Source organism: Corythoichthys intestinalis, chromosome 4 (assembly GCF_030265065.1).
Source record: "Corythoichthys intestinalis isolate RoL2023-P3 chromosome 4, ASM3026506v1, whole genome shotgun sequence".
Taxonomy (NCBI): domain Eukaryota; kingdom Metazoa; phylum Chordata; class Actinopteri; order Syngnathiformes; family Syngnathidae; genus Corythoichthys; species Corythoichthys intestinalis.
Genome location: NC_080398.1, coordinates 58,078,220 through 58,101,633, shown reverse-complemented (window position 1 = coordinate 58,101,633; position 23,414 = coordinate 58,078,220). Strand labels below are relative to the sequence as shown.

The window sequence follows — 23,414 nt, the reverse complement described above, 5'->3', positions numbered from 1 at the left end:
ACGGCAGATTCTCTTGTGAGGGAAACATAAGTTCCAACAATGTTAGTGCAGGTGTTGAAAAAAGGAAAAAGGTGACGCTTATCATTGAAATGAAGATAGAAATGATAGAAAAGTATGAGCGTGGCGTGCGCGTCCGTGAACTGGCTCGACAATACGGACGTAGAATGTCTACGATCTCGACGGTCCTCCTTCGACCTCCATTTCCCAGTCTTTATAGGTTAAGGTGACAATTATTATTGTGGTAACATCGCCAGAAAGTTGCAGGTTCATCAGGTTTTTAATCAGTTATTTTCGAACTTGTGCAATAAAACATGCCAACTGTCTGCTGCAAATAAACAAAGTGAAAGTAAAAAGTCGTCCCTCACTCTGTCAAGTCAGCCACACGGTGCGTTCAGGTACACCACGCAAAACACATCCACAACATTAGATCCCGATTCGTTACATTATTACAGGTATTATTATTATTACTATTATAAATCCTGCTCGACATACGACCATTTCAACTTACAAACAAGGTCCTGGAATGAATTAAATTGGTATGAAGAGGTACCACTGTATATATATTGAATATTTAATATTAAGTTTGTGAGTTTTTGTTTTTTTACTCGCAACTGCCATGTCTGTTCTAAAATGAAACTGCAGTCTGTGTTAAACTCATGCATGGCGTGCCTGCTTGAACGAGCACGAACACAAAGCAATGAGTGTTTGGCCCATCAGATCAGTACTAGAAATGTAAAAACAGCAAACGTGATTGTTTACTCTTAGTATCAAGTCTTCAGAGGTTTAGAAAAGTGTTTTTGCCAAGTGGAGACTTGGTTAAACAGCAAATGTCATAGTTTACTGTTAGTAAGAAGTCTTCACTGGTTTAGAAATGTGTTTTTGCTAAGTGGAGACTAAGTGAAACAGCACTGCTCCTGTTGCTGCTGGGACACTCGTGGATGTGCACAGGCATGTGTTCACCCAGACTGTTCGACCTGAACACTCTCGATTGAGGGGAAGAAAAAGGGCTTTTTGGGGCAGTCCATGTGAAAAAAGGTCAGGGCTCTGTGTGTAGTCATCAGAGCATTGATGGAGCATGGATGCAAGTACAACCCCTACCAAAAAGTATGGAATCACCAGTCTCGGACGAGCACTCACTCAGACATTTTGTTACGTAGAACAAACTCAGATAAAAATTTGCAAAAATAATGAATTAGTTCAAAAGTGCAACTCCTTGGTATTCGGAAACACTAAAAGATATGAACAAAAACATTGTGGTGGTCAGTAAATGTTACTTTTATCGAGCAAGTGCAGGGAAATAAATATAAAATCACTCCATTCTGAAGAAAAATATATGGAATCACTCCATTTTGAGTAGAAAACATAGACACACCCAGTCAATTTCCTTTCCTTAATTGGGCCCCTGCCTCAGATTAGATCTGCTCGTTAGTCAGCAGTTAAAAACAGTGCAGTTATCACACCATGGAGGGCTGCTGGACCAAGTGGATTCACAAGAATCATGGCTCCAATAAGACAGATGTCTCTTGAGACCAAGGAAAGGATTATCAAACTTCTTGAAGATGGTAACGCTACAGGTATGGTTGCCAAAGATGTCGGCTGTTCACACTCAGCTGTATCATAAATCTGGACCAGGTACAAATAGCATGGCAAGGTTGTTAAAGTTAAGCGTACTGGTAGACCGAGGAAGGCATCCAAACGTCATGACAAACAACTAAAATGTCTTCAAAACAGAAATGAACAAGACAAATGAAGAAGAAACGGGAGGAAGCTGGAGTCAAACTTTGTAACAGAACTGTGCAAAATCGCCTAAAGGAAATAGGATTTTAATACAGGAAAGCTAAAAGGAAACCATCATTGACACTTAAACAGAAAAGAACAAGACTGCAATGGGCTAAGGAGAGCCAATCATGGACTGTGAATGACTGGATAAAGGTTATTTTCAGTGATGAGTCAAGAATCTGCATTGGACAAGGTGATGATGCTGTAAGTTTTGTTTGGTGCCGTTCCAGTGAGATTTACAAAGATGACTGCCTGAAGAAAACATCAAAATTCCCTCAGTCCTTGATGATATGGGGCTGCATGTCAGGCAAAGGCACTGGGGAGATGGCTGGGGTTAAATTGTCAATAAATGCACAAGTTTACATTGAAATTTTAGATAGCTTTCTTATCCCTTCAATTGAAAATATGTTTGGGGATAATGATATCATTTTCCAAGATGACAATGCATCATGCCACAGAGCTAAAACTATTAAAGCATTCCTTTGAGAAAGACTCATCCAGTCAATGTCATGGCCTGCAAATAGCCCAGATCTCAACCCTATTGAAAACCTGTGGTGGAAATTGGAAAAGAAATGGTCCACAGCAAGGCTCCGACCTGCAAGGATGATCTGGCAACTGCAATCAAAGAGAGTTTGCACCAAATTCATGAAGAATACTCATCAAGTCCATGCCTCGGAGACTGCAAGCTGTCATAAAAGCCAGAGGTGGTGCTACTAAATACTACAGATGTGTTTTGATTGTTATTTCTTTGTTTGTCATGATTCAATTTCCTCTGAATGGAGTGATTCTATATTTATTTCTCCCCGCTTGCTCTTTTAAAGTAACATTTTCTGACCACCACAAGGTTCTTTATTAATTTCTTTTAGTGTTTTTGAATGCTAAAGAGTTGCACTTTTGAACTAATTTATTATTTTTTCAAGCTTTTTATCTGAGTTTGTTCTACATAGTAAAATGTATGAGTGAGTGTTCGTCCAAGACTGGTGATCCCATACTTTTTGCTAGAGGTTGTAGATAAGTATTTTAAATTTACACTGTAAATTCTATATACAGTAGTACCTTTAAACAAAGTTTCACCACCTTTTAGTAAGCAAAAGATGTGCTCACTTTTCACACACTTTTATTCATAAAACACTCACAACAGTCATGAATCCACCAACTATGTCAAGTCACGGTTGCCACTCGGAAGGTGTACCCACAAGTTTTTGCACCATTCAGAAGTGTAAATGCAACCAATTAGGAAGCAAGATCAACAGTAAAACCGACAGGTTAGGCAATAGTCCAACATATTTCTTCCATTCCCGAGGAAAACCAAAAACACAACCACAAGATAAACCATGACAGAAAATATAGTCAAGATGATCTGTTCCACATTCATGTGACCACAGCACAAATCAGTTTTATACTTATACAGAAAAAGCTCGTGATTTTGTCGTTGCATTTTAACCAGACAAATGAAAATAAAATCCATAGTTAACATGATCTATTTCTGCTATATAAAAATTTATATGGACCGTACCAATTATAAAATAGGCAATAAAAACTGAACTGAACTGAAATGCCTGGTTTGGTTTTGATTTTGCAAAACATATTTATCATATTTCCATACAGTATTGTTTCCTGTTATCCATTATTCACACAGATAAAATCACATACAATAACATACACTTTTTAAAATACAGTATTACATTTACATTTTTAGACATAACCATCAATCCAGGATGATTAGCGGTGTTTTAATGAAAAGGAAGGCTGCAATAGTAAAAAATTAAGTGGAATGTAAGTTTTTTTTTACCATTCAGATTAGAGGCAGAGCATGTTGAATTTATTCAAGACTAGATAGAGTACTAATTTTTAATGCATGCCAAGGAAGCCAAGGACGTTGCATTATTAACAATCAGATTCTGTAGTTTTTAAACCCTGGTAAATGCTTCACGTTTTAGTAATTGATTAAGATTCTGCAATACTGTTTCAGAATTTGGTAAGTCCACACTGAGGACCCAGCTACCAAATGTATTACCCGTGAAAATTCTAATTTTGGAAACACGGCACATTAAATTTCAGATTAAAACATAAAGATGAATTATATTTACTTGAAAAGGAACATTTGTATGGGCAATGTTTTAAAGCATTTATCTTCAATAACACTCGGGTTATTGTGGAATGTAATGTCGGCCGACATGCAACACATATGTTTTGAACCAATTTTATTATTGACATGAATGCAAAATTTGATTTGTACCGTATTTTCCGCACTATAAGGCGCACTGGCGTATAAGGCGCACCATCAATGAGTGGCCATAGACTTCATAATATATTGACGCGACACATTCCCCATTCACTGCCTCACGCCTTCCCGAACTGCGCTTTATTTATTAGCAGTCGGTGAAATGCAGCAATCTAACGCCGGATTTAGGTTGAAAAAGTACAAAAGCTGTACCGCGTACAAACAGGAAGGATTGTCTCAGGAGGGATTTGTTCGAGAATTCAAGGTAATTATTATATTTTTCGTACCATGCATGCATCTTGAAATGTTGTGAAAAAAAAAAATCAATGGGAGAAATTAGCCGCTACAGCAGGGATCCCCAAACTTTTTCCTGTGAGGGCCACATAACCCTTCTCTTCTCTGATGAGGGGCCGGGGTCAGTTTGTAACAGAAAAAGTGTGACGATTGCAGGAGTGCCTAAATGTAAAAATGTATTGTTTTTCAGAAAGCCACAATCAAATAACCCTTTCTGGATTCTTCACGGAACCAAAGTAAATAAAATAAAAATGATATAATATAATATAGTATAATATAATATAATATAATTAGGGCTGTCAAACGATTAAAATTTTTAAGCGAGTTAATCACAGCTTAAAAATTAATCGTAATTAATCGCAATTAAAACATCTCTAAAATATGCCTTATTTTTCTGTAAATTATTGTTGGAATGGAAAGATAAGACACAAGACGGATATATACATTCAACATACTGTACATAAGTACTGTATTTGTTTATTATAACAATAAATCAACAAGATGGCATTAACATTAATATTCTGTCAAAGCAATCCCTGGATAGAAAGACTTGTAGTTCTTAAAAGATAGATTTTAGTACAAATTGTAGAAATTTTATGTTAAAACCCCTCTTAATGTTTTCGTTTTAATAAAATTGGTAAAATTTTCAATCAAAAAAATTAACTAGTAGCTCACCATTGTTGATGTCAAGAATTACACAATGCTCATGGTGCATAAAATCAGTCGCACCCAAGCGCCAGCAGAGGGAGACAAAAAACACAAGTAACAAGTGGACATGACACTGCTGTCATTTTAATCTGTTTGAGCGGGGCATATGCGTTAATTGCGTCAAATATTTTAACGTGATTAATGAAAAAAATTAATTACCGCCCGTTAACGCGATAACTTTGACAGCCCTTAATATAATATAATATAATATAATATAATATAATATAATATAATATCATATAATATCATATAATATCATATAATATCATATAATATAATATAATATAATATAATATAATATAATATAATATAATCAAGGGTGCACATAATTTTTTTGCCCAGGTTCTCAGAGGAGGACCTGGAGATGTGACTTGGTCCTCATTGAGCTTGAGAGCCGACCCACCTGATGCGATAAATTTATGACAAGCTTTACTTAGAGCCAATTAACTTTGATTAATTATATTAACAGTTAATGCTTGATTAACATCAACTGGCACAACAAAATTGCCATTACGTTGAAGTGAAATGTAAAGAAATAAACATAAAAGCACCAATTCAAAATAAAGGGCATTATGCGGCTCCCACATTAACTCCAAGCCTTTTTAAAAGTGGGATGTCCTCCTCATAAGACCTCATTGAACGTGCATGTTTAGCTTTGTAAAATGCGAGCAAAAACACGTTTGTCAGTGCATGTCGCTGTTCATTACCTTTATTCCGCCGCATGTCCATAGGGCGAGTGGGTCCTGTTTGACATCGATAGTTTGCTTAATTGCCACATGCTCTCTGTTTTTTTCGTGCTTTTCAAAGTTTGGATGGCTGAAATTCTTTGACCCTACATAAAATGCGTTGCTCTAATCGGCGACATTGGGATTCTCACGGCACATTTTGTACCGCATTTCCGTGCGAGCATCATTCGCTTCTAGCCATGGTACCTCCTGTAGCCACTTTTCAGCAAAAGTCCTTTTTTTCGGTAGCTCCGGTGACGTCTCTGTCGTCTGTCTGTCTTTTGACGGGGGTGGGGGAACACGGAAGTAATTACTCAGTGTGGCCTGCCTCATCGACATTTTGAGAAGTTATTTTCTCGTGTCCGCCGCAAATAGAGTGGTCAGCCATCGGTACGCAAAAGCGTATGGAAGCCGTTGAGGGCCAGCGCATTTGTCTACGTCCAGTACGCATGTGCGGACCACTTATGTGCACCCCTGAAAATAATATAATATAATATAATATAATATAATATCATGTAATATAATATAATATAATAATACTGTATTAATTAAATAGATAATAACCAAATAACCATTGCTCAGTTCTTCACAGAAAAAAGCCAGGACATAAATAACTCTATTGAAAAAAAAAAAAAAAAAAAAATTTTTTTTTTTTTTACAATTTTTTTTTTTTTTTGTTCAGAGGGCCGGACCAAATGTGGCTGCGGGCCGTATCCGGCCCGCGGGCCGTAGTTTGGGGACCCCTGCGCTACAGTATTGGCATTATATTTCGCGATATTTACGTAAAATAACTGCTAACCACCTGTTTTTTTTTTTTTTTTTTTTTTTTATTTTAACCAAGAACAAAGACTGATTTACGTCCATATCTATAAAGAATTTAGGGATTTAAGCATTTATTCACAAGAATTTTCAACGAAAAAAGCTCTTTGTTTACATTAGCGGCCTCTAATTTACTTACTGACTGGCATCATAGTTCGCAATATTTATGTAAAATAAATGCTAGCTGCACATTTTTTTTTTTTTTTTTGCTTTTAACCAATAATCGAGCTGTTTTATGTCTATATAAAGAATTCAGGGATTTAAGCATTTATTCAGAAGAATTTTCAACGGAAAAAGCTATTTGTTTACATATGGCGGCTGCTAATTTGCTTACTGACTAGCATCATAGTTTGCAATATTACGTAAAATAAATGCTAACTGCACTTTTTTTTTTTGCTTTTAACCAAGAATCAAGACTGTTTTAATGTCTATATCTATAAAGAATTCAGGGATTTACGTATTTATTCACAAAAATTTTCAACGAAAAAAGCTCTTTGTTTACATATGGCGGCCACTAATTTCTTTACTGACTAGCCTCATAGTTCGCAATATTTATGTAAAAAAAAAAAGATAAATGCACGTTTTTTTCTTTTGCTTTTAACCAAAAATCAAGACTGTTTTACGTCAATATGTATCAATAATACAATGATTTATGCATTTATTCACAAGAATTTTCAACTGAAAAATCTCTTTGTCAGTGATATGGCGGCCACTAATTTCATGACTGACTAGCATCATAGTTTGCATTATTTACGTAAAATAAATGCTAACTGCACTTTTTTTGCTTTTAACCAAAAATCAAGACTGTTTTACGTCGATATGTATCAAGAATACAGGGATTTAAGCATTTATTCACAAGAATTTTCAACGAAAAAAGCTCTTTGTTTACATATGGCGGCCGCTCATTTGCCTACTGACTAGCATAATAGTTTGCAATATTTACGTAAAATAAATGCTAACTGAACGTTTTTTTTCTGCTTTCAAACAAGAATCGAGACTATTTTACATCCATATCTATAATGAATTCAGGGATTTAGGCATTTAATCACAATTTTTCTTAACGAAAAAGCTCTTTGTCTATGATTCCTCTCGGTCAGCTTTGACGGCCAAGCCAACAATGCAGGTCCCCTATTTATCAGCCCCGCGATCCGTCAGTATATTATGAAGTCTATGGAATGGCTTATTTTAAAACTTTTCTTATACAGTGGGGCAAATAAGTAACCAACCACTAATTGAGCAAGTTCTCCCACTTGAAAGTATTAGAGGCCTGTAATTGTCAACATGGTTAAACTTCAACCATGAGAGACAGAATTTGGAAAAAAAAAAAAAAAACAGAAAATCACATTGTTTGATTTTAAAATAATTCATTTGTAAATCATGGTGGAAAATAAGTATTTGGTCAATACCAAAAGTTCATCTCAATACTTTGTTATGTACCCTTTGTTGGCAATAACAGAGGCCAAACGTTTTCTGTAACTCTTCACAAGCTTTTCACACACTGTTGCTGGTATTGTGGCCCCATTCCTCCATGCAGTGATGTTTTGGGGCTGTTGTTGGGCAACGCGGACTTTCAACTTTCTCTGCAGATTTTCTATAGGGTTGAGATCTGGAGACTGGCTAGGCCACTACAGGACCTTGAAATGCTTCTTACGAAGCGACTTCTTTGTTGCCCTGGCTGTGTGTTTTGGATCATTGTCATGCTGAAAGACCCAGCAACATCTCATCTTCAATGCCCTTGCTGATGGAAGGAGATTTTCACTCAAAATCTCTCGATACATGGCCCCATTCATTCTTTCCTTTACACAGATCGGTCGTCCTGGTCCCTTTGCAGAAAAACAGCCCCAAAGCATGAGGTTTCCACCCCCATGCTTCACGGTGGGTATGGTGCAATTCAGTATTCTTTTTCCTCCAAACAAGAGAACCTGTGTTTTTACCAACAATTTCTATTTTGGTTTCATCTGACCATAGCAAATTCTCCCAGTCCTCTTCTGGATCATCCAAATGCTCTCTAGCGAACCACAGACGGGCCCGGACGTGTACCTTCTTCAGCAGGGGGGCACGTCTGACAATGCAGGATTTGAGTCTCTGGCGGCGCATTGTGTTACTGATAGTAGCCTTTCTTACTGTGGTCCCAGCTCTCTGTAGGTCATTCACTAGGTCCCCCCGTGTGGTTCTGGGATTTTTGCTCCCTGTTCTTGTTATCATTTGACGCCACAGGGTGAGGAGGGAGTTGAAAGTCCGTGTTGCCCAACGACAGCCCCAAAACATCACTGTTCTAGAGGAGGTCTACATGGAGGAATGTGCCAAAATACCAGCAACAGTGTGTGAAAAGCTTGTGAAGAGTTACAGAAAATGTTTGACCTCTGTTATTGCCGACAAAGGGTACATAACAAAGTATTGAGATGAACTTTTGGTATAGACCAAATACTTATTTTCCACCATGATTTGCAAATAAATTCTTCAAAAATCAAACAATGTGATTTTCTGTATTTTTTTCCACATTCTGTCTCTCATGGTTGAGGTTTACCCATGTTGACAATTACAGGCCTCTCTAATATTTTCAAGTGTGAGAACTTGCACAATTAGTGGTTGACTAAATACTTATTTGCCCCACTGTATAGGGCACACCGCATTATAAGGCGCAGTAGTAGTCGTAGCAGTGGTTGGGGTTGCGTTATACATCCACTAGATGGTGCTGCGATAAAGGGAATGTCATATTATTAACCAATATTGATCCATATATGTAAGACGCATCGGATTATAAGTCGCACTGTTTGCTTTTGAGAAATTTGAAGGCTGTTAGGTGCGCCCTTTAGTACGGAAAATACGGTAATTTAAATGTGCTTTGTGAAGAACATTTGTGTAAGAATATATAAATAGATTTTACCCTTTACTGATATTTAAACACACTTCTATTAACTGTTCATACAATGTTCTCATTCCTTACCAGATGAAATCTGTTACCTTTTACAGCAACATTCATGGTGGTTCTTTAACAGTGCTCTACTTTGTCTCAGTATTTATCCTTACCACTGTGAACATTGGGAACTAATTCAGTTAACATTCCAGTAGCTCTTTGGTAATTACAGTGCATTATACATGCATCTTGACTGTTTTTACTTCAGTGACTCTTCATAGTTAACATATTATTGAACGGTTTATTTCAATATCTGAAATACAGAAGTTAATATTTTTATTGAAGCATTCTATCTCCAAACCACGGATCAATCCCTGGGAAAGGAGATGTTTATTCTCAGTGCTGTAGTCAACACATGCACAGGTTATTGCATTTTTGCCCTCCTCCTTTGCGGATAAAGAATAAATAATAAGTACATTATGCAGCTTCTTTTTTAACAACAGCTGTTTTGCATACATTGAAATACGCTGCTATATTTCTATGAGACCATTTAAATGTTATTTCATACATGTGTAGATACAAACATTAATATACAGTACATCTTTACATTGTTTGTGTTCTATCCTTGGTTCAAGCTAAGTTGTTGTTTGACGCTTTTGAAAGCTTTGTTGTTTGTTTTATTGCTTTCTAATTTTTATAGATAACATTTTATCGGCTACCGGCTAGGTCGTTATTTTGAAGGGGAAGTTCAGAATTTTTACATTAGGTTTAATCTACAAGTTAGTTGACTCGCGCTAGCTTAGCCACTCCGGAGCCCTGAAACTAACAAATAAATAAAAAACTGCACGGAATTTGTTGAAATCAACTCCACCTACTAATTAAACCACCACTAACTCGAAGATTAAGCCTTATGTCAAAAATTCTGAACTACCCCTTTAAAGTGCATGTGACACCAAAAAGCATGTTTATTTCATATTTCACGCGGTGTTTTATCCTCCTGGATGAAATGGACCGCTTGGATGTGTGATTGTTGTATATATTCAATTTTTTAATCCCGCGCCATGAAAATGAATAACTTCCTGTTTTGAGGAGGATTGCGAATGTGACGTCACCGGGGTCAGCGTCTTACAGTACAGCATTGCTTTATAGCATGTAGATGGACTTCAGATTCAGCTGATTTTGCGGATTAATTTGTTCATTTTTCGCATCACGCCAGCCAAACGGCCGCAGAACAATGTTGTTGCACCGGGGAGAGGCGTGAGAGCCTTTTTGGGGTTTCAAAATGTTCCCGTTCACCGGCAGATATGGGCCAAAACAAGCCTTACTACTGTGGGACCATTGGACTTACGAGGAAGTGAGTAAACATCGGGTTTTGTATTATGTCAAATACTGGGATCATTTAAATACGGAGGTGGCTTGCATTTTGTGGCTGACATGCTCCTTGTCCACTCGGCCGACGACCGGCGGCTTGTCTTACATCCCCCCGCCGGGAGGTCACTATACTCGGCTTATTGCCCTCTTGGTGTGCCCAGTGTTCTGTCAAATTTTCCACCCGATCAGAAATTGCAACTTTGTGTTAAAAATGGCCGCGAATACAGCGATTACAAAGTAAACACTACAAACTCTCTTTAAATAAAGGACTATTTACTTACGTTGATCATGGATGGGCATGTAGAAAAGCTCGCCTAGGCTCAGACACATTCTGCCATGTTAGCTGCACAACAACTGCAGCCGCTTTTCTATGACTCTCTCGCTGTTTATGTCTTCTCCGAGTAGTAAAGCATTGTTTTGCCATATTTGTGTTGACCATGTGGCAGCTACGCGCTCCTCCGGCGTCGGCTGGTTTGTCCGGCAGTCATTGTCCAGCTGCTTCCCCTCAAACGAGCCCTCTGCCCTCAGCAGGGAACGGCGAGCTCTAACTTGCTCGCCGCCGGGCGGGTTGCTGATCGGCGAAGTCAATCCACAACGCCACTGCCGTGTGAAATGTCCGGGCTAGGTATGAGTAATTTTTCGCTTCGAAGACTTTGAAACATTACTCGGTTTGGGTTAGCATGTCGGCTAGCTGTCACGCCTCATGGGTTTTTTACATTCTCCGAAGCCGGGGCAGTGAAATGACAAAAGCCCGAGTAACTACGGTGGCATAAAATATCGTTCGGGAGGTGCGAAAGTAAAGGTGAGGTCGACAGTTTTGACCATTATGGAGTAATTTTGCCATGTCGTACTGAATAAATGCATTTTTATTATTTCATATTCCATTTAGCTCAAGACTTATTTGTCATGACCATACCATTTATTTGACTGAAACAATGACATTTTGCGGCTCTCTTCGTTGCATTTTCCTCATTCTGAATAATTCCCCTTCAATGGGCTGAATAGTAAAACAAATGCCGACGTCATCCTCCTGTTGGGGATGCTAGAGCCCTATAATGGTAGGCGTAGCTAACCGGCAGATTAAAAGACTAATATCTCGGCATCTGCGCTTTGCCAAATTGTTGTATATAATCGAATTGTCTCAAAATATGATTCTAATTTACATAATAATGCTATTTAAGACTTTTTTTTAATCCTGTTGTCTATCTTGTCAGCCACCGGGAGACATTGCCGCCCTAACCCCCCCAATCTCCACCTATGGTTTAATAAATTTCCCAAATTCACTATTAGACTGTTGTTGTTTCGATAAATTTCGAGTGTCATATTTAATTTCACTGTTTGCCTGTATCATTCAGCACTTATCAGTCAGAGCACATATGCTGGTGTAGAAATTCTTTAGGTTGAAACAACAGAAAATTTCCTTAAAGGTTTTCCTCATTTCCTGACTCCTGAAGGCATAGATCAGCGGGTCAATGACAGAATTGCACATGATGAGGATTAGATACACGTTAAAGCGCGACATGTAGCACACGCAGTAAACACTCTTTGGGCAGGATATCCTGATGATGAGATGGAGGAAGAAGGGAGCCCAGCAGACAATGAAGATCCCTAGGAGGATAGTGAGTGTGATGGCACCCTTCATGCTGGTCCGCTGATGGATGGTGTTGTAACCAGACAGTGCTGCAATGCGCTTGACGTGTGAGCGGGCCAGCATGAACATGTGGCTGTAAAGTGATGCCATAATAAGCAGCATGATGAAGAACATGGCCACCAGGCAGATGATCACAGAGGTGGTGTCGGAGTAGATGATAAAAATAATTCCACAGCTGGTGCAGAAGGTCCAGATTCCCCCGATGATGAAGCCAGCACGCCTCACTGTCATGATGTTATGGTATCTCAGTGCATAGAAGATAGTAATATACCTGCAGAAAACAAACATTCTGTTTAGGTTACCACTCATTTGTGAAGTGAGATAATGTATCTCTTATTGTATGTATTTAGTTTGTTCCCAGGGGTGAAAGTTCTTGCTGGAACTCCCTGACATAAATGTTGCCACACAGCCAGAATTTTATTTTGTAGTTTATTTTATTAGGGCCCGAGCACTAAGCGTGCGAGAGCCCTATTGTAATGCAAAGGATTTTTTTTTTTCTCGGCAAATGAAACTGGCCAATTTGGAGGCCTGAACATGCCCAAAAACCCACCAAAATTTGCACGTACATGTGGCTTTGCGTAAATTTTGATAATTTTGCATCGTTGCGAAAAGCGTAACAGAATGGCTCAGTGGCGCATCCTTAAATTTAAAAAAAAAAAGGCCTCTCCATTATGTTTTTTCGACGTAGAGCGATAAAATTTGGGGAGTCGATACCTTGTGCAAAACTGCTCCAAAAAGTCTCTTGCACCCATACTCCAAACCCAACAGGGAATCAGATATTTTTGATTGAATGTGAAATTTTTATCGATTTACAGGGTGCACATCTGAGACCTTGGTGCCTAGGGAATTAGTTGGATCCTCCTCAAAATTGGTGAGAATGTAATGAGACATATGAGATTTTAAGTTCTCAAAATGGTGAATTTTCATTCACGGGCCTGACCTGGGTGGGGTGCCAAAGTCAGCCATTTTTTTGGGCAAAACACCAAATTCAAAAAATGACTAATAACTCTCTGATACAATGTTCAATCTTTTTCATATCTGGCATGTATGAGAGGTATCCCAGCCTGAAGCCGACTGCATTGAAATATTATCCCTTCGGCCTGGCGCCTCCTAGTGGTATCTCTTTGTCAAGGAGAAAACTGGGACCCTCAAAGCACCCATAAGGGAACTAGAGGAGCACCTGAGAAAGACCTACTCGGACAAAGAGAGGCATGTGCCAATCAGCATTCAGGATGACATGCCACCAATCCAGCCACCTGAGCACCAGATGGAAACAAGGCCCCCTACATGGAGTGAAGTTGAGAGCACAGTGAAGCGGGCAAGAACAGCCTCAGCCCCTGGGCCCAACGGCATTCCATATAGGCTCTATAAGAACACGCCGAGTGTCTTGAAGTACCTCTGGAAGCTGATGAAAGTGGCATGGGAGAAAGGAAGCATTCCAAAGGCATGGCGAAGGGCAGGAGGGATCCTGATTCCTAAAGAGAAGAACTCCTCAACCATCGACCAATTCCGCCAGATCAGTCTTCTGAATGTGGAAGGAAAGATTTTCTTCAGTGTTGTGGCCCAGAGGCTCTCAGCATTCCTGCAGAAGAACAACTTTGTTGACACCTCAGTGCAGAAGGCAGGGATAAGTGGTTTCTCAGGATGTATGGAACATGCAAATGTCATCTGGCACCAAGTACAGACGGCCAAGAAGGAGAAGAAAGATCTGCATGTGGTTTTTTTAGATCTTGCCAATGCCTTCGGGTCGGTACCTCATGAGTTTTTGTGGACCGCGTTCAACTTCTTCCAAGTCCCAGAGGACATCACCAGGCTGGTCAAAGCCTACTTCCAGGACCTCCAGTTCTGTGTCACAACACAGGCTAGTACAACTGCCTGGCAGCACCTGGAGACAGGCATAATGGCGGGCTGCACCATCTCCCCACTGGCGTTTACCATGGCAATGGAGCTTATCATTCGCGCATCGCGATGGGTGGTTGGAGGGGAGCGTTTGAAGAGCGGGCTGCGCCTTCCTCCAATCAGGGCGTACATGGACGACATGACGACAATTACAACAACAAGCGCATGCACCAAGCGACTGCTGGATAAACTCCAAGGAAACATCAAATGGGCACGAATGGAGATAAAACCCAGCAAATCTCGCAGTATCTCCATTGTCAAAGGTCAGCTTGCAAATGAGAGGTTCCACGTCAACGGCGAGCCAATACCAACAGTTCTGGAGAAGCCAATCAAAAGCCTTGGCCGCTGGTATAGTGCAGAACTTAAAGACTCGAAGCAGGTGGAACAACTCAGGCAGGATACCATCACGGGCCTCAAGCAGATTAACAACACTGCTCTCCCGGGGAAATTAAAGCTGTGGTGCTTTCAGTTTGGACTGCTGCCCCGTCTTATGTGTCCAATCTCCGTCTATGAGGTCACCTTATCCCACGCCAATCGACTAGAGAGACTGGTGAATGCACAGGTGAGGAAGTAGCTTGGACTGCCAAAATGCCTTAGTAGCATTGGCCTGTATGGCAACGGAGCCCTCTCCCTACCAATCTCAAGCATGGTGGAGGAGTACAAATGTGCCAAAACAAGGCTGGAGATGACCCTCACAGAATCCCGAGATCCATTCGTCAGAGGTGCTGCTCCAACCCTAGCAACGGGGAGAAAATGGAAGCCATATGCAGCAGTCGCATTTGCAAAGACCGCCCTCAGACACCGGGATATAGTGGGGCACGTCCAACATGGCAGAGGGGGCCTTGGATTGGAAGCAGCAACACCCACATGGCAAAGGCTACTCCAACCGAACGGCGGCACATGGTAGTGGAGGAGGTGCGCCACCAGGAGGAAGCAGCTAGGTGTGCCAAAGCAGTCTCCCAAGCTCAGCAAGGCCGCTGGATGAAGTGGGAGGGTGTGGAGAGGAGGAAAATCACCTGGAACGAGCTGTGGAGCATGGAGTCTAACAGGTTGAGTTTCATCATAAGAGCCACCTATGATGTCCTGCCTTCTCCAACCAACCTTCATCTTTGGTATGGAGAGGACCCAGCATGTCACCAATGTGCAGCCTCAGCAACCCTCAAACACATCTTGGTGGGTTGCAAAGTCAGCCTGACCCAAGGAAGATACACCTGGCGCCACAACCAGGTCTTAAAGTGTTTGGCTGCCGAACTTGAGAACAAGAGGGTATCCACCAATGCCATGCCTCTAAACGCCCAGTTTACCGTCCCACAGAAAATGTTTGTCCGGGAAGGGGAGAAACGGCGGACCAAGTCATCTCCCCCGGAATCTGGCCCATTGAGCGCAGCCCGGGATTGGGAAATGCGAGTGGACCTCAACCAGAGGCTCACCTTTCCACCCGAAATTGCAGCAACCAATCTGCGACCAGACCTGGTCCTCTGGTCCAAATCCTGCCGGCATGTTTTCATCGTTGAGCTGACTGTCCCGTGGGAGGATGCCATTGATGAGGCATTCGAATGGAAGAGGCTGCGGTATGCCAACTTAGCAGCTGAAGCAGAGGGGCGGGGCTGGAACGTGATGGTGTGGCCAGTGGAGGTCGGCTGCAGAGGCTTTGTAGCAAGGTCCACCACAAGGCTCCTGAAGGAGGTGGGGATCAGAGGGCAGGCCCAACGGAAGGCAATCAAAGAACTTGCCACTGCAGCAGAGCGGAGCAGTCACTGGCTGTGGCTGAAACGCAGGGACGCAACATGGTCTGCCAAGTGAATGTGCGGTGCCACCGCTTGACAAGCACCCAGGTCTGATCAGCCTGTGGTGGGCCAACCCCAGCAGAGGGTGTATTGTGTTAAGTGGCCGAAACACCTGATGAAGCTGGGGCACACAACTGATGATGTGTCGAGCTGGTGGCACCGCTCGATCAGTGACTAAGTCCACCCCACCCAAGAGGACCTCAACTGCTGTGCTGATTAATTTACTTTGGGATCTATAACAACTAGTCCTATTAAGAGGTCTGATACAAAGTTCAATCTTTTTCATATCTGGCATGTATGAGAGGTATCCCAGCCTGAAGCCGACTGCATTGAAATATTATCCCTTCGGCCTGGCGCCTCCTAGTGGTATGAGGAAATGCCCTTTTTTACGAGACAGGCTCTTCCTCCAAGCGAAAAAAATCTATTGACCTTAAACCTGCATTACGGGAGCCTTAAGACATGTTTTCGGGTGCCTGATGAAAAATATTGAGGTTTTATTGAAGCGGAGGGTTCCAAACAGGAAAGTGAAAATGACTGTAGCCATTTTGTCTCACCACAAGATGTGAACAGTCATAACTTGGCAAATATACAAGATATCTGCACCAAACTTCCCATACTTCGTCAGAGTCTTACCCTGAAGAGTCCTGTAGTGGTCATTTGCATCAACTCTGTAGCACCAACTAGTGGCAGAAGAATTTGAGTCCTTTACATGCTCAAAAACGCACCAAAATTTGCACATATGCGCGACTTTGTGTGAATTTAGATAATTTTGCAACGTTGTGAAAAAACCATACCAAATTGCTCAGTGGTGCCCCCTTCAATTTTTCAAAAAGGCCTCTCCTATTAGGTTTTTTCAATATATAGCAATGAAATTCGGCCAGTCGATACGTTGTGCAAAACTGCTCCAAAAAGTCTCTTGCACCAATATTTCAAACCCAACGAAATTGGGTATTTTGGATTAAATGTGAATGTTTTATTTAAGGGGTGCACATTTGAGAACTTGGCGCCTAGGGAATTAGTTGGATCCTCCTCAAAATTGGCGAGGCTGTTCATGAGACATATGAAATCTTAAGTTGTCAAAATGGTGTGTTTTGATTCATGGACCTGACCTGGGCGGGGTGCCAAAGTCAGCCATTTTTTCGGCAAAACACCAAATTCAGAAAATGACTAATAACTCCTTCATACAATGTTCAATCTATTTCATATCTGGTGTGTATTTGAGGTATTTCACATTGAACACGACTGCATTGAAATATGACCAAATATGCCTGGCGCCCCCTAGTGGGAACAGGAGATACCCTTTTTTACGAGACCGGCTCCTCCTCCAAAGGAAAAAAAAATCTGTTGACCTCAAACCTGCATCAGGGGAGCCTTAAGACATGTTTTCAGGTGCCTGATGAAAAATGTTGAGGTTTCGTTGAAGCAGAGGGTCCAACAGGAAAGTGAAAATGACCGTCGCTATTTCGTCTCGCCACAAATTCTGAATAGTCATAGCTTGGCAGATATACAACATATCTGCGCCAAACCTCCCGTGTTTGGTGAGAGTCGTACCCTGAAGGGCCCTGTAGGGGTCATTTGCATCAACCCTACACCGCCAACTAGTGATAAAAGAAAGTCACTCATTTTACTGATACATGTCCAGTTCTTGTCAGGTCGGTCATTGTAGTAACAAGACCTTTTGTAAGACTGCAATTTTTAGACCGATGTCCACATGTCTCTGATTGTTGCCGTGACAACCCTTTGTTCACCAGTAAAAGCAAGTATATTTTTTTCAGGGACTCGAGCAGCTTATAGAGCCATGGAATTTGGCACACTTGGTCGAATTGGCCCAATTAGAAGATTCATTTTGGTTTTGAATAAGGGCATGGCTGCACAGCTCAGTAGCACCTACTTTTTTGTAGTACTTTCCCCAATTGGGTTTTTTTGTCTCCTAAGTGTGTAAATGTATTTCTAATCCTAAATTAAAGAGGCAAGTTTCGAGCATGTTAGCTTCTCATGAGTTGATTAGAGGTGGGCAATCTGTCACCACGCTGACCTGCGTGCCGTTCGAGTCGCGTGACTTCCGAGTTGCGCCTAGCTGCCTAGTTTGCATATTGCTCTTTTTTCCCACACAGATGCGTAGGTAGCAGAGATGGTTAGTAATGCGTTACATTTGATCTGTTACATTAACTTGAGTAATTTTTTGAGAACAATGTACTTCCTACTTAGTAGTTTTACCTTACAATACTTTTTACTTTTACTTCAGTAGATTTGTGAAGAAACACTACTCTTACTCCGCTACGTTAGGCTACACTAGTCGTTATATTTTTCCTCTATATTCTACATATTGATTATATTTATGCCTGAGATGCCAACAGTACCTCTACCAGTTTCACCACTAAGATGTCGCAACATAACTCCATTGTAACATTCAGGGCTAACAATGTTTTTTTTCTCCACGTGAGGGCACTCATGCTCTTTGGACGGGTAATGGCTCATAGTGGTCTGGTTTTAGTTTGATGATTTTTTTTCATCTTTTTGCCATAATACGATCATGTAATAGGCTCAGCCAGGGATCCCCAACCACCGGGCCGGGGACCAGTACAGGTCCGTAGCACATTTGTTACCGGGCCACAAAAAAAAAAAAAAAAAAAAAATTGTTAACGACTGCAATCTGGCCTGTGCCTCTTGACTAATCTGAGTAGAGATTTGCGTACATCGCCCTCGAGTGGTTGGCCGCCATTACTGGGGTGTTTGCACACCTATAGCAGCACAGCGTCAGTATGTAAACTGTAACATTAGCTGCTTTTGACTGTGTGCAGCAAAAAGGTCACCAGTTGAGCCAGAAGAGGAACCTACCACCAAGTCCATTGTGGCTACAGTGATGGCCAAAAGTATTGGCATCCCTACAATTCTGTCAGATAATGCTCAATTCCTCTAAGAAAATGATTGCAATTACAAATGCTTTGGGAGTAATATCTTCATTTATTTTGCTTGCCATGAAAAAACACAAAAGAGAATGAAAAAAGAAATTAAATTATTATCATTTTACACAAAACTCCATAAATGGGGCGGATAAATGTATTGGCACCCTCTGCCTAATACTAGGTTGCACAACCTTTAGACAAAATAACTGCGGTTCCGGTATCCATCAATGAGTTTCTTACAATGCTCTGCTGGAATTTTAGACCATTCTTCTTTGGCCAACTACTCCAGGTCTCTGAGATTTGAAGGGTTCTCCAAACTACCATTTTCAGATCTCAGATCTCTCCACAGGTGTTCTATGGAATTCAGGTCTGGACTCATTGCTGGCCACTTTAGAAGTCACCAGTGTTTTCTCTAAAACCATTTTCTAGTGCTTTTGAAGTGTGTTTTGGGTCATTGTCCTGCTGGAAGACCCATGACCTCTGAGGAAAACCCAGCTTTCTCACACTGGGCCCTACATAATGCTGCAAAATTTATTGGTAGTCTTCAGACTTCATAATGCCATGCACACGGTAAAGCAGTCCAGTGCTAGAGGCAGCAAAGCAACCCCAAAACATCAGGGAACCTCTGGCCTTTTTGATTGTGGGGACCGTGTTCTTTTCTTTGAACGCCTTGTTTTTTCCCCCCTGTAAACTCTATGTTGATGCCTTTTCCCAAAAAGCTCTACTTTTGTCTCATCAGACCAGAGAACATTCTTCCAAATCGTTTTTGGCTTTCTCAGATAAGTTTTGGCAAACTCCAGCCTGGCTTTTTTAGGTCAGAAGTGGGGTCTTCCTGGGTATCCTACCATAGAGTCCCTTTTCATTCAGACGCCAGCGGATACTACGGCTAGACACTGTTGTGCCCTCGGACTGCAGGGCAGCTTGAACTTGTTTGGATGTTAGTCGAGGATCTTTATCCACCATCAGCACTAGGGATGGGAATTGATAGGATTTTTACGATTCCGATTCCATTATCGATATTGCTTAACGATTCGATTCTTTATCGATTCTCTTATCGATTCTAATTTGGGGAAAAATAAGAACAAACGTTTTGATTGGCATCGAGTTTGTTTAATCCGAAGTCACAACCTTACAAACTCACAACGAGATCAAAAGAGGCCCAAAGCCTCAATGTTAACTGTGGCAATAAGTGGCAAATACACAAGAATGTGTAACATTTTGCTGAAACATTTATCTAATAGAAATAAAAAATATTGGTATATATTGGCAGATATGTTGTTTTTTTGCCTTTGGCAATATGTGTTAAAGCAGGGGTCCCCAAACTTTTTCCTGTGAGGGCAACATAACTTTTCCCTTCTCTGATGAGGGGCCGGGGTCAGTTTGTAACAGAAAAAGTGTGACGATTGCAGAAGTGCATAAATGTAAAAAATTATTGTTTTTCAGAAAGCCACAATCAAATAACCCTTTCTGGATTCTTCACGGAATGAAAGTATATAAAATAAAAATAATAACATAATATAATAATAATAATTAATAATAAAAACACTATTAATTATATAGATAATATCCAAATAACCCTCTCTGAATTCTTCAGGGAAAATGCCAGGAAATAAATAACACGATTGAAAAAAAAAAAAAAAAATCAAAATGGCCGGACCAAATGTGGAGGCGGGCCGTATTTGGGCCGCGGGCCCCAGTTTGTGGACTGATGGGTTAACGTGTATTATTTACCATTACATTGAAATGCATGCCTTTTAGTTTTTGTGGCGCTTACACGCTCAAGTGGGGGCGCCCTTGCGCTTCCTCACGCGAAGAAGAACGCGCTCACGTGAAGAAGAGCGCGCTTACACCCGAAGAAGAAATGCCGCATCCAAGCGAGTGAGCGAGTTAGTGAGACAGGGAAACACTTCTACGAGCCTGCGTTCTTTGTTAATGTTATTAACTACAGAGGCAACGCCTGTATGTATCATCTTTTGTGTTGTTGTGTTGTGTTTCCACTCGCGATCGGACACTTAAATCCAGTTGTGTAGTGGTTTGAACGATGTGCTAATGCTAGCGAACGAATGCTAACCATTTGTTATTACTGTTATTAGCAGCTAATCATCGTTGATTTACGTTGATGCAAACCTGTTTGTTATTGGGGACGAAATTGATTTGTTTCATTTCTATTCTTAGTTTCACTCTTCAAGTGATGGTTGAATAAAGTCAGCAAATTATACCAACGTCTTCTGCATCGTCATTTGGGAGTTTAGCTAGCTGTATAGTCAGGACTGAGCCTTAGCCTCTCTGTGAGGACAGCGCAGTTGTATTCCCTCCTGATGCAGTTATCTCCACCTTGCAACGACTGCAAGTCGCTTTGTTGTAATTTTTCCTCGTGAAGTGAAGACACACTTTCGAGCGTTTGAACCTACGTGCTGTCATTGTTATGTTTATGGCTGCAATGCTCATGCTTACCAGTCGTAACCTTTCATTTTTACACTCTTTCCTGGTGAAGTGTAGTCAAACTTTGGAGCGAGTGGTTCTTGGCGCCATGCTAGTTTGATGCGTCTGGACAACAAGACACGTCACGACGCAATACGCGTCTTTAGGAATCGTTAAAGGGATCGTTAAGGCTTTTTCATTGTGATGTCGAGGCCTCAAAACACTCGGAACCGGTTCCGAATTGGAATCGGATTTCGATTCCCATCCCTAATCAGCACATTCTTTCGTTGAAATCTCTCGTCAATTTTTCTTTTCCGTTCACATCTAGGGAGGTTAGCCACAGTGCCATGGGCTTTACACTTATTGATAACACTGCGCACGGTAGACACAGGAACATTCAGATCTTTGGAGATGTACTTTTAGCCTTGAGATTGCCCATGCTTCCTCACTATTTTGCTTCTCAAGTCCTCAGACAGTTCTTTGGTCTTCTTTCTTTTTTCCATGTTCAATGTGGTACACACATGGACAAAGCATAGAGGTTGAGTCAACTTTAATCCATTTTAACTGTCTGCAAGTGTGATTTAGTTATTGCCACCACCTGTTATGTTCCACAGGTAAGTAACAGGTGCTGTTAATTACACAAATTAGAGACGCATCACGTTTAAAAAAAAATTTTTTTTTAAATTTTTTAATTTTTTATCCGGCCCATTTTTGGAGTTTTGTGTAAAAATGATGATGATTTAATTTTTTTTGCCATTCTCTTTTGTGTTTTTTCATTTCAAGTAAAATAAATGAAGATCTTACTACCAAAGCATTTGTAACTGTAATCATTTTCTCGAAGGAATAGAGAATTATCTGACAGAATTGCAGGGGTGCCAATACTTTTGGCCAGCACTGTATAAGCTAGCAGGTTTGGGACAACTGGGCTAGTACAGTATAATGATAACACTTCATATAGATGAAGTTGTGCTGAGAAAAAAAGTATACCATCATTAAAAAAGTTACTCACAATGTTACTCATGACTTGAGTAACTTTTCAACAAATACGTTTTTAATTGTACTTAAGTAAATTTTTGCATGACTACGGATGACTACTTTTACTTGAGTAATATTATGCTCTCTAGAAGAAACGCTACTCTTACTTGAGAATTTTGGGCTACTCTACCCACCTCTAGTTTGGCTAGCAGATTATCTGTACCTGCATGTGGTTCGGAGGGCCCTGCTGTTTCTTTTTGCAGTGTCTCTGGCTACTCCACCCTCTGCTTTGAAGCTTTATTTGCATCAGCCTTTTCATCGTCCTGTTCAACTCTCTCCTTTCTCTTAAATATCTGATACATTTTCCATTGCATTATCCTGGTTTTATCACATTCATTTTCAAATGATTCAACAAGTTTAGTTACCTCTCTTGTTTTGTTTTTTTTCTTTTTTGCACACATGTGCATTACAACCAATCAGAGCTAACTATCCATGCTGCTCACGTGTCAGTCTATCAGCCAATTGAACGGACAACTAAGTCCAGGGTGGTTTGCTCATTGCTGCGCATGCAGATTCGTCAGATACACTGAGAGAGGTGGAGCCACTGGGGAGAACTGCGTGGAACAAATACACAATAAACATCAGTGGAAGACAAGCACTTTATTAGGCTTTTTGTTAGTACTTGTGTATGTAAATCTGACTTTAGTGGATTGTTTTCTTGGAGATGCGTGTGTGGCAACTAGCAGTTGTTTTTTGACATGGTGTTTGGACAGTTGTCATCATATTTTCAGGATCAAAATAACAATCCAGGCAGTTCCGGCCCCGAATGTTTTACTGGAACGGAGTTCCAGACCGTTCCAGCCCACTTCTCACCCCCCTCCTTTAGTTGATTTTTTAAAATTAATGTCACTTGCTGTCTACCGCTTTCCTGTGTATCTGACCAATCAGCTTCCCCTCTACCTCTCTTGTTCCTCATTGTTTCCTTACCGCTTTCTGAT

The 23,414-nt window shown here is 40.8% G+C and overlaps 1 protein-coding gene across 1 annotated transcript in view; it reads right to left on the bottom strand.

The window, feature by feature from the left end:
• Nucleotides 1–12,128: 12,128 nt before the first annotated feature.
• The window catches only part of mc5ra (melanocortin 5a receptor), a 28,098-nt gene continuing 16,812 nt past the window's right edge, over nucleotides 12,129–23,414 (bottom strand). Inside the window, exon 4 of the mRNA XM_057833139.1 lies at nucleotides 12,129–12,699. Coding sequence (XP_057689122.1) covers nucleotides 12,129–12,699 — 571 coding nt within the window. The remainder of the gene's footprint in view (nucleotides 12,700–23,414) is intronic.